At 38.6% G+C, this 12671-nt stretch overlaps 1 protein-coding gene across 9 annotated transcripts in view; it reads right to left on the bottom strand.

Moving 5' to 3' along the window:
* SFI1 (SFI1 centrin binding protein) overlaps positions 1–12671 on the bottom strand; it is a 99250-nt gene that overhangs the window by 81365 nt on the left and 5214 nt on the right. For all 9 annotated transcript variants that reach the window (XR_005379401.1, XR_005379402.1, XM_038575700.1 and 6 more), the window contains one exon: positions 7237–7362. Coding sequence is in view for 7 of the 9 variants with exons in the window: in XM_038575700.1 (XP_038431628.1) it covers positions 7237–7334 (98 nt within the window). In the remaining 2 variants the exon portion in view is untranslated. The remainder of the gene's footprint in view (positions 1–7236; positions 7363–12671) is intronic.

The following is a 12671-nucleotide window of genomic DNA, read 5'->3' as shown; positions in this document are numbered from 1 at the left end:
TATTTTAAAAAAGAGAAAAAATAGTCGTAAAGACTGGAGATGGGAGAATAAACTGTCATTTTGCATATAATGTGATTATACATGTAGAAAACCCAAAAGACTTTACAGGTAAATTACTAAAATGTATGAGTTTTTAGCAAGACTATTTGATACAAAGGCAATATCAAAAATATACATATAGTCAATTCTTGTTACTTCCAGTATTATAGTCTATGGTCACCTCAAATATTCTTTGTCATGGATTAGAAGAATCAATATTGTTTAAATATCCATACCACCCAGAGCCATCTACAGATTCAATGCAATCCTTATGAAAATCCCAGTCATATTTTTCACAGAAACAGAACAAATAATCCTAAAATATGTATTGAACCAAGACCCTGAAGAGCCAAAGCAATCTTTTTTTTTAAAAAAAAAGATTTGGGATCCCTGGGTGGCACAGCGGTTTGGCACCTGCCTTTGGCCCAGGGCACGATCCTGGAGACCCGGGATCGAATCCCACGTCGGGCTCCCAGTGCACGGAGCCTGCTTCTCCCTCTGCCTATGTCTCTGCCTCTCTCTCTCTGTGTGTGACTATCATAAATAAATAAAAATAATAAAATAAAATAAAATAAAATAAAATAAAATAAAATAAAATAAAATAAAATAATAAAATAAAATAAAATAAAATAAAATAAAATATTTATTTATTCATGAGAGACACAGGCAGAGAGAGAGAAGCAGGCTTCTCACAGGGAGCCCTATGTGGGACACCATCCGGGATCCCAGGATCACGCCCTGAGCATGAAGGCAGACGCTCAACCGCTGAGCCACCCAGGCATCCCAAGCCAAAGCAATCTTGAGAAAGAAGAACAAAGCTGCAGACACTATGTTCTGATTTCAAACTATATTACAAAGCTATAGTTATCAAAACCATATGACATTGGTATAAAAACAGATACACAGATAAATGAAACAGAGAGTCCAGAAATAAACTCATGCTTATTTAGTCAATTAATTTATGATAAAGAGGGGCACCTGGGTGGCTCAGTGGTTAAGCATCTGCCTTTGCCTCATCATGATCCCAGGGTCCTGGGATCAAGTCCTGCATCGGGCTCCCTACAGGGAGCCTGCTTCTCCCTCTGCCTAATGTCTCCGCCTCTCTGGGTCTCTCATCAAAAATCTTTTAAAAATTATGATAAAGAAACCACAGTGGGGAAAGGACAGTCTCTTCATAAATGATATTGAAAAAACCAGACAGCTACATGCAAAAGAATAAAACTAGACCACTATCTTACACCATACACAGAAATTAACTCAAAAGGAATTAAAGACTTTAATGTAAGACCTGAAACCATAAAACCCCAGAAGAAAACAGATAGTAAGCTCCTTGACATTGGTCTCAGTGATAAATTTTTAGATTTGACATCAAAGGCAAAGGCTACAAAAGCACAAATTAACACATGGGACTACAACTAAAAAGCTTCCTGCACAGCAAGGGAAACTATTGACAAAATGAAAAAGCCATACACTGAGTGAAAGAAAATATTTTCAAATCATATGTCTGATAAGGGGTTAACATCCAAACTACATAAAGAACTCTTACAACGTAATAGCAAAAAAAAAAAAAAAAAGAAAGAAAGAAAGAAAGAAAGAAAGAAAAAGAAAAAGAAAAAGAAAAAAAATCCAAACACTCCAATTTAAAAATGGGCAGAGAATCTGAATAGACATGTTTCCAAAGACATACAAATGGTAAACAGATACAGGAAAAGATGCCCAGGGAAACACACATTGAAACCACAAGGAGATACCACCTCACATCTGTGAGAATGACTCTGTCAAAAACATAAGAAATAACAACTGTTGGCAAGGATGTGGAGAAAGAATCCTTGTACACTACTGATGGGGATGCAATCTGGTACAGCCACCATGGAAAACAATATGGAGGTTCCTCAAAAAATTAAAAAGCAGACCTACCATATGATCCACAATTCCACTTCTGGGGATTTATCTGAAGGAAAAAAAAAAACCCCACTAACTCTAAAAGATATATACACACCCCCATGTACACTGCAGCATTATTTATAATAGCTAAGATACAGAAACAACCTAAGTGTCTACTAACAGATGGATAAAGAAAATGTGATATATATATATATATATATATATATATATATATATATTCAGCCATAAAAAAGAATGAAATCCTGCCATTTGCAACATGAATGGCCTTGACAGCACTGTGCTAAATGAATCAGGTCAGAAAAAGACAAATACCATATGATCTCCTTTATATATAGTGGAATCTTAGAACAAAATAACAAGTTCAATAACAGACAAAAAGAACAGATTGGTGATTGCCACAGGTGGGGTGTGGCAAGGCGGGTGTCAAAATGCCTGAGGGGAATCAAAGCTACAAACTGCCAGTTATAAAATAAGTCAGTTATGTGGATAAAATGTACAGCATGGTGATAGTTAATAACCATATTGCATATTTGAAAGTTGCTAGGAGAGTAAATCTTAAAAGTTCACACCACAAGAAAAAATTCAGGGCACCTGAGTGGTTCAGTGGATGAGCATCTGCCTTCAGCTCAGGTGGTGATCCCAGGGTCCTGGGATTGAGTCCTGCATCAGGATCCTGGCAGGGAGCCTGCTTCTCCCTCTGCCTATGTCTCTGCCTCTGTGTCTCTCATGAATTAAAAAAAAAAAAAAAAAAGGACTCTGTCACTGAGGAAGAAGGTGCAAGCCTTTGGATAAGTCTACAACTTCATCCACCAGACAGCTAGAAGTTGTTGGCTTCCTATCTATATCTAGCCCTTCCCCATCTCACAAGAAAAAATTCTGTAACGATGTATGGCGAGTTAACTAGACTTACTGTGCTGAGCATTTCCTGAACAAATGTACAAATACGGAATTATTATGTTGCACACCTGAAACTAACAATGTTGTACCTCAATCATACCTCAATAAAAACTTTAAAAAGGAGGGCAGAACACTCCTTGTTTCATCTCAGCTGAGAATGTGCCTATTGAGCAACTCAAATCTTGTAAGGCTCTACCCATGTCCAAGAATGACCCTGAGAACACCGAGAAATTGCTGAGAGATCTGGGGATTAAAATAAGTTTTGGAGGGCAGCCCGGGTGGCTTAGCGGTTTAGCACCGCCTTTGGCCCAGGGTGTGATCCTGGAGCTCCAGGATCGAGTCCCACATCCGCCTCCCTGCATGGAGCCTGCTTCTCCCTCTGCCTGTGTCTCTGCCTCTCTCTCTGTGTGTCTCTCATGAATAAATAAATAAAATAAGTTTTGGAGATTATGTTACTTCACAAATTCAGGATCTGCAAATAACGAGAATCAACTGTATATATTTCTATAGACTAACAAAAATAAAACTATATTTATATACTATTTTCAAACCACAAACACCAACTACAGGAGTAAATCTAACAAAAGTTGTATGGGTGCCTGGGTGGCTCAATCGGTTAAGCACCCAACTCTTGATATCGACTCAGGTCATGATCTCAGGGTCCGGGGATCATGTCCTATGTAGGGCTCCACACACAGTGGGGAGTCTGCTTGTCTCCTCTCTCCCTGCTTTCTTGCATGCACATGCTCTCTCTCTTTCAAATAAATAAATCTTTAAAAAAAGTTGTAAACATTTGGGGTGCCTGGCTGGCTCAGTCAATAGAGCATGTGACTTTTGATCTCTTAGGATTGTGAGTTCAAGGTCAACACGAGATGAAGGGCTTACTGAAAAAAAAGTTGTAAACATTTCTGTAGGGAAAATTTTAGGACTCACCAAAATAGTTATTTCCTCCAATCTGATCTATAGCTTCAAAGTAATCCCAATTAAAACCCCAACAGTTTTTGTTTTGTAGGGAGGGAAAAAGGCCTGTCAAGTTGATTCTGAAGCTTATATAGAACTGCAAAGACCAAGAATAGCTTACAGTCATTTTTTTAAAAAGTACTTGATGAGGGGTGCCTGGCTGGATCAGTTAATAGAGCATGTGACTCTTGATCTCAGGGTCATTAAGTTGAGCCGAGCCCCATATTGGGTGTAGAGATTTCTTCAAAATAAAATCTTTTTTCTACAGTGCTTAAAAGCACTAGGTAAAAAGCCCTACTTAGATCTCAGACTTATTATAAAGCTATATAGGGGATCCCTGGGTGGCGCAGCGGTTTGGCGCCTGCCTTTGGCCCAGGGCGCGATCCTGGAGACCCGGGATCGAATCCCACGTCGGGCTCCCGGTGCATGGAGCCTGCTTCTCCCTCTGCCTGTGTCTCTGCCTCTCTCTCTCTCTCTCTGTGACTATAATAAATAAATAAAAATTAAAAAAAAAAAGTTTAAAAAAAAAATAAAGCTATATAATCAAGACATCATGATTTTGTGGCAAGGACAATTCCAACCATAGGCACAAAGTAGAAAGCCCAGAAACAGACCTGAGCTTGAATGGACTTTTGATTAATGATAAACATGGCACTGCAGAGAAGTCTTTTCAATTGTGCTGGCACAACTGGATATCCACATGGGAGGCAAAAAAAAAAAAAAAAAAAAGTTAAACTCACATGACACACACAAATCACTTTCAAATGGTCTGGAGAAAAAAACGTGAATGGTAAAATAATAAACACTGAAGGCAATTCGGAATACCTTCATGACCCCAGGAAAGGAAAAGATCCCTTAAAACATGACAGATTAGATATATTTAAAAAGACTGATCATTTTTACTAAAGTTTAAAACACTATAATTCATTAAAAGATACCAGAATGAAAAAAGTGAGCTACAAAGACAGAAAAGATATTTGCAACACATAAAATATAGAAAGAATTTGTATTTTTTTTTAAAGATTTTTAAATTTATTTATTCATGAGAGACACAAAGAGAAAGGCAGAGACGTAGGCAGAGGGAGCCCAATGTGGGATTCAATCCTAGGACTACGGATCACATCCTGAGCCAAAGGCAGATGCTCAATCTCTGAGGCACCCAGGCGTTCCAAGAATTTATATTTGGAAATACAAAAATTTCTATATATCAAATGGGGGAAAGATTCAATACACAACTGAATAGAAAAGTGGGTTTAGGGATCCCTGGGTGGCGCAGCAGTTTGGCGCCTGCCTTTGGTCCAGGGCACGATCCTAGAGACCCGGGATCGAATCCCACGTCGGGCTCCCGGTGCATGGAGCCTGCTTCTCCCTCTGCCTATGTCTCTGCCTCTCTCTCTCTCTCTCTCTCTGTGTGTGACTATCATAAATAAATAATAATTTACAAAAAAAAAAAAAAGAAAAGTGGGTTTAAGACTTGAATATGTGCTTCAAAAAAGAAAATCCAGATGCCCCAAAACAGGTACTCAACAACAACAGAAATCATGAAATACAAATAAAAAGCACAGAGAGCTATGACCACAACCCTACCACAGAAGCACAGTATTGGGGAGATGTGGGGCAACAAGGACACCCGAACATGACCAGTCAGAGCACAAACTGGTACACCAATTTAGAAAACAATTACCTAGCAAAATTGAAGATTCTCTTCTATTCTGGCCCAGAAACCAATTCTGCTTATCAGAGTGAGATCCCAAAACCAACAGCATCAGTTTAGAAGTTACTAGAAATACAAACCATTGGGTCTGACTGAGATCTACTGAATCAGAAACTGATGGCAGAGTCCAGCAATCTCTTTCTGTTGCAGGCTCAAACTTGAGAGCCACTGCGTGTCACTCTATGCATATGAGATGTTCATCACATTCAAAAACTGGAAACACCCAAATGCCCATCAACAATATTGCATATGGATGAACTGTGTAATATTCTTATATCATGGTATCACACAGCCAGGAAAATGAGCGAACTACAGCCACAGACAACATAAAGGAATCTTAAAACCTTAAAAGAAAGAATCAAGATACAAAAGAATACATGTAATATGATTCCATTTATATAAAGACAAAGGGGCAAAACTAAACTATATTGTTCTGAGATGTAAACCTATAAAGAAATTTGAGAAAATGATTACTATTAAGGTAGGATGGTGGTTTAGGGAAGGAGCAGGAGTGATTAGGAAATAACATAAAAAGGGACTTCTGAGGTGTTGACAATACACTATTTCTTTACCCTGTAATGGTTACATGTTTGTTTCAAAATGATATAGTAAACAGTACATTTTATGCATCTTTCTGAATCCATGTTCTATCTAATAGTTTAATGAACTGCAATTCCCACCCCTTCTTCCCCAGTGCCCACACCGGCATCTCCACAACCTAAGAGATGCTCAAGGAGGAGCACAAGGTGGCTGTACTCAGGGTGCCCTAGAGCTCAGCTCCTGTGGCTACCAGCATGATCAACATCTGCAGCAAGACTTCAGTCCCCAACCATATAGTCTGGTCCCTCTTTAACAAAATCTTCATGAACTTGTACGGGGCTTCCCAGAATTCATCTATTCCATGAAGTCTAAGGACCAGAAAAGATGGTGGGTGATAGGATTCGGGCCCAAGACTGTGCTTCCATTGCCAAGTGCCTGAACATCTGGCCCCTGGTCTTGGGTCTCCTTCTGATCATTACATTTACTGTTATTTTTGCCACTGGATCACTGATAATTTTCTAAGCAATTTCAGAGGTCATAAAACATTATGGAAGCTATTAGCAGCTGCCCATGGCCTGAGGCTGTCACTCCTCTCACAGCATTTTATATACACATCAGTCTGCAATTGAATTCAATAAAGTACTTGTGTGGGGGGGGGAAGGGGACAAAAAAAAAAAGAACTTCCAACTTCAGCAAAATCATCCTCATTCTTGCTCAGAATCATAAGTTTAGTGATATTTCCAGACACTCAAAATGGTTTTGAACCATAACATGATGTATGAAATGTGCATTATATTCTGCACTCTAGATGATAAACCCAAAATATCAACAAAAAAATCTTACCCAAAGTTCCTTTCTTACCACTCATGATTTAGGAAGAAACTTTTTTATTATTTATCATTTTTATACAAAAATGTTTACAGGTTTATATGGGCCACAATTTCAGCTATTTTTTTTTTAAAGATTTTATTTATTTATTCATGGAGACACACAGAGAGAGGCAGACATAAGCAGAGGGAGAAACAGGCTCCCTCCAGGGAGCCTGATGCTGGACTCAATCCTGGGACTCCAGGATCATAACCTGAGCCAACAGGAGATGCTCAACCACTCAGCCACCCAGGGCCCCCCTGCTTTTTTTTTTTTTTTTTTTTTTTTTTTTAATTTTAAGTCCTATCACTTACCTGGAGTCCACCTTTCTCTGCATTCTCAGCTTCCTTCTTTTTTGATGGAAATTAGGCCAGTGGCTTGATATATACTTCTTAGTAAGCAGATTCTTCATGAATCAAAAAGTTTTTTATCTTCCCCTTCTAAACCATAAGAAAAAGAGGGAAAAGGAGAGTAAATTATCTGAAGCCTTTTAGGAGTCACATTTTTTTTAAAACATTTTATTGATTTATTTGACAGAGAGAGCACAAGCAGGGGAAGCAGCAGAGGGAGAGGGAGAAGCAGGCTTCCCAATGACGTAGGGTTCATCCCAGGGCCCTGGGATCATGACCTGAGCTGAAGGCAGACACTTAACTGACTGAGCCATCCAGGCACCCCATGAGCCACATTTCTGAAAAGCTATATGCCACCTCCTAATCTCCTCTCCTTAATTCAACACTAGATGAGCATAGAAAGTCTATGAAGTTTTTTAAACTGAATTTTTATTTTATTTTATTTTTTTTATTATTATTCATTTATGATAGTCACACACAGAGCTCTCTAGTAATGGCACTCTGAAATTTTTTTTAATTTTTTTTTTTATTATTATTCATTTATGATAGTCACACACAGAGAGAGAGAGAGGCAGAGACACAGGCAGAGGGAGAAGCAGGCTCCATGCACCGGGAGCCCGACGTGGGATTCGATCCTGATTCTCCAGGATCACGCCCTGGGCCAAAGGCAGGCGCCAAACCGCTGCGCCACCTAGGGATCCCTAAACTGAATTTTTAAAAAGTTATTTTATAAGAAAGAAAACTGGGAGGAGAGAGAATGATACTCAAAAGGCTCTAATTGGCTCATTCTTCCAGGTACTCTAGGGAAGGAGTGGGAAGTTTAATACCTTAAACTTCCCTTCATAAGGGCACTAGTAAGAGGCCAAGATTTTTTTTTTGCCTAGATTAGTTTTTTTGGTTGTTAATGTTACCTAGAAGAATCTCCAGGCACTTTTGGTCAATAGTAAATTACTTTATATAGTTTCCATTTTCATTTGGTATAATTTCTACCCATAATATTCATTATGAACCAAAAAAGTAACATCATTTTTATTTATTACTTAGTGCAAGGAGTAGCAATGTTGTGGGTTAGATTGTGTCCCCCTAAAAGATATGCTGAAGTCCCAACCTCTGGTACCTATGAATTGACCTGATTTGGAAATAGTCTTTGCAGATGTAATTAAGATGAAGCCACACTGGAATAAGGTGGGCCCTTAACCCAATACAATGGGCATCTTTATAAAATGAGGAGATGAGACACACACAGGAAGGACAATGCCATGTAAAGACAGACACATGATGACGAAAGTAGAAACTGGAATGATGTGTCCATAAGCCAAGGAACACCAAGGACTGCTGGCAATACCAGAAGAGAAATGCATGGAACAGACCCTCCTCTAAAGCCTTCAGGATGAGGATAGCCCTGCTGACATCTTGATGTCAGATTTCTAGCTTTCAGGACTAAAAGACAATACATTTCTGTTGTTTATAAGCCATGAAGTTTACACTATTTCATCAGAGCAGCCTTTGAAAACTAATTCAAGTAGTAAGAAAAAGAAAAAAGATTTAATTTTTAAAAATATTTTATTTATTTATTCATGTGGGACAGAGAGAGGCAGAGACACAGGGAGAGGGAGAAGCAGGCTGGATCCAGGGTCTCCAGGATCACACCCTGGGCTGAAGGCGGCGCTAAACCGCTGAGCCACCTGGGCTGCCCAAGAAGTAAGATTTAAGTAGGTGGTGGAGGAAAGCTATTAAGGTTGACTTGTCCTATGTTGAGTAATTGTGAGGCATTCATAATAAAATATTCATTCTAAAAAAATGAAACCACCCTTTATACTGAAGGTCACATATTTCAATGACAATCAGAGAAGGAATTCGCCAGAAAACACTTAATCCATACAAAACAAATAGTCCTTACAGAGATCAAACATTTTTCCTCCTTGTGTTTCTGGTATCACACTCCGAGTAATAAAGGTCTCCTTTAGTGACTATTTCTGTAAATTAAAATTAAAGGATAATTCAAGTAAGGATATTTGGTTAAACATTGCTATAATAAATTGGTCATTGCCTTGGGTTTATGTCTTGTTATAATGATTCTATGGAATACCTACAAAGTGGGATACCAATGAGAAGCAGGCCTACAGAATCTCAGAAGAGCTCAGAACTAGAAGGAACAAGGAATGGCTCCCAGAATTGTAGCTATAGGCCACAAAGGAGAGGACTGAATGAAGTCTATATGGTGAGCGGCTGGGGCCCCTGGTCTCTCTCACAACCCTGCCAGGCAGAGTATACAGCTTCTTCTCCACAAACCGCTTTCAGAATTCTGGCAATTAGATTGGTTATCTCCCAGTCAGGAGACTGGAAGAATCTTTGCAGAAGAAGCTAAGAACTAAAAGCTCTCAAGATTCTCACTTCTGTGCTCTACTTCCCTCAGTGAAAAAGCAGGCTTGCCCCCCCCACCCCCCCAAAAAAAAGCTCCTAAACCTACAAGTGCTGCCCAGATACTGGGACCTTTTAACTAATTTCTCAGCTGCTGACGCTAAAGAATGAACAATCAAGAATTACAAGACATTTGGACGTGACCTCCAACAAGAAAGAGACCAAAACAAAGGAATCTGAGGAAGTATCACGGTCTGTGATGCATTCCTGCCAAGAACTTGAGTCTAAATATCATTAAGCCTCATCTACAACTAAGAACCAACTTACAAAAAATACAGGGAACAAATGATTCTGCAATCAGCAAAATCAATGATGTACGAAACTTCACGGGACTAACGACCCAGTTCCTTCAACAAATAAACTGAAGAAGAAAGGGGAAAACTTATATGTTAAAAGATACTTAAGATGTAGATCAATCAGGAATGCCTGGGTGGCTCAGTGGTTGAGCATCTGCCTTTGGCTCAGGGCCTGATCCCGGATTCCTGGGATTGAGTCCCACATTGGGCTCCTTCTGCTTCTCCTTCCTCTGCCTCTCTTTCTGTGTCTCTCATGAATAAATAAATAAAATCTTAAAAAAAAAAAGATGTAGATCAATCAAATGCAATGTATGGACTTTGATTTTGGATCTTGATTTTAATAAACTACAAACCAACTGTCAAAAAACATGAAACACAGGACGCCAAGGTGGCTCAGCTGGTTAGGCGTTAGACTCTTGATTTTAGCTCAGGTCTTGATCTAAGGGTTATAAGATCAAGCCCTGTGTTGGGCTCTGAGCTCAGCACAGAGTCTGCTTGAAATTCTCCCTTTCCCTCTGCCCCGCCCCAGGTTCATGTGCACACATGCACACACACACTCTCTAAAATAAATTTTTTAAAAAATGAAGAAAGTCTCTCAAAACTGAAAGATGCAAATTCTCAGATGAGATGTCCTGCACGGGGCCAAATGTTAGAGATTAAATACTTTTTTCCCTCATGCAAGGAGAAAAAACTTAAGCTATCTTGTTCTTGAGAAGTTACCAGAAAGCTGGATGTTGTCAAATTAAAAACAATTGTGTTTCAAAGGACACCATCAAGAAAGTGAAAAGACAACTTACTGAATGGGAAAAAATATTTGCAAATCTGCTAAGTGACAAATCTAGATTATATTTTTAAAAATTCCTGCTACCCAATAAAAAGACAACCGATTTAAAAATGGACAAAGGACATGAATAGACATTTCTCCCCCAAAATACATAAGTGGCCAATAAGCATATAAGATATTCAACATCATTACCCATCAGAGAAATGCAAATCAAACCCCAATGAGATAATAATTAGTATGGTTACAATAAAAAAGAAAGATTGGGGCACCTGGCTGGCTCAGAGGAGCATGTGACTCTTGATCTCCAGGTCATGAGTTCAAGTCCCATGCTAGATGTAGAGATTACTTCAATAAATACACTTAAAAAAAAAAAAAAAAAAAAAACGAAGATAGTAATGTGTTTGGGTGAGGATGTAGAGAAAGTGAAACCCTCATACACTATGGTGATAATGTAAAATGGTGCAGCCACTTTGGAAAACTGGCAATTCCTCAAAAAGGTAAATACAGAGTTACCATTTGATCCAGCAGATCCATTCCTAGGTACATAGATAAGAGAATCTAAAACAAGTGTCTACACAAAAACTTATATGTGTTCACAGCAACATTATTCATAACAGGCAAAAAAGGGAAAGCCTAAATGTCCACCAACACATGGATGGACAAGCAAAATATGCTATATCCATACAATGAAATATCATGCAACCATAAAACGAAATGCAGTACTAGTACATGTTAAAACATGGATGCAGGGACGTCTGGGTGGCTCAGGGGTTGAGCACCTGCCTTTGGCTCACTGACGTGATCCCACAGTCCCAGGATCAAGTCCCATGTCAGGCTTCCTGCAAGGAGCCTGCTTCTCCCTGTGCCTATGTCTCTGCCTCTCTTTCTCTCTGTGTCTCTCAAGAATAAATAAAATCTTTAAAATAAAACAAGGATGCATGCTGGCACATGCTAAGTAAAAGAAGCCAATCACAAAGGACCATATATCATGATTCCACTTATATGAAATGTCCAGATCAGATAAATCTAGAGTCATGAAGTAAATTCCTGGCTGCCTAGGGCTGGAAGGATTGAAAAGAAAGGGAGTGACTTCTAACAGTAATGACTTGTTTTCAGGGTGATGAAAATGTTCTAAAATTGATTATGATGATGGTTGTATAACTGAATATAGTAAAAACCATGGAACACTTTCAATTGGTGAATTGTATTCTATGTGAATTATACTGCAATAAAGCTGTTAAAGTAAGAAAAAGAGGAGGAGGAGGAAGTAGAAGCAGTAGTTATTAAAGGAAAATGTGTCCTAAAAACCAAGGAAGCAAATTAAGGGGAAAAAAAGGAACCCAGGCAACAGCTAATTCAAAGTAAGAGAACAAAAAGAAGCAAATCCCAGAATAGATGTAAAAGAAGTTTCTGGATTAGAACTGAGTATAGCAGGTACAAAGCCACCAGATCAGATTAGAGCAGAGGAAGATTTCCAGGTAAAAGATGAAATGGCCAGTTTTTAGAGTAATTTTGCAAAAAAAAAAAAAAAAAAAAGAAAGAAAGAAAATTAGGCATGAGAAATGCTGACATATTCAGGAAAAAGAATGTAATGACCTGTGCATGAGTACTAGGCAAATGAGAAAATAAGACAATTATTAATTTTGAGAAAATATAATGGGATGTACAAGAAAGATCAGCTGCAGGACTTGGTATGGCTGTGAAATGTTACAGGACACTTATCAATTTAACAACAAATTAACATAACTACTTTGGTGAGATTATAGAAGGAAAACTTCGAGCTAAGCACTTATCTTCCACAAATAACAGTCAACAGTTTATGTGTAAAACTAAAAAAATCAGGAAATATCGCCCATAAGGATATTTATTTCCAATTTGTGAATAAAATCAGGAGAAAC

The sequence above is a fragment of the Canis lupus genome, chromosome 26, assembly GCF_011100685.1.
Source record: "Canis lupus familiaris isolate Mischka breed German Shepherd chromosome 26, alternate assembly UU_Cfam_GSD_1.0, whole genome shotgun sequence".
Lineage (NCBI taxonomy): Eukaryota > Metazoa > Chordata > Mammalia > Carnivora > Canidae > Canis > Canis lupus.
Note: the sequence above shows the minus strand (reverse complement) of the source record. Positions and strands in the feature narration are given on the sequence as shown.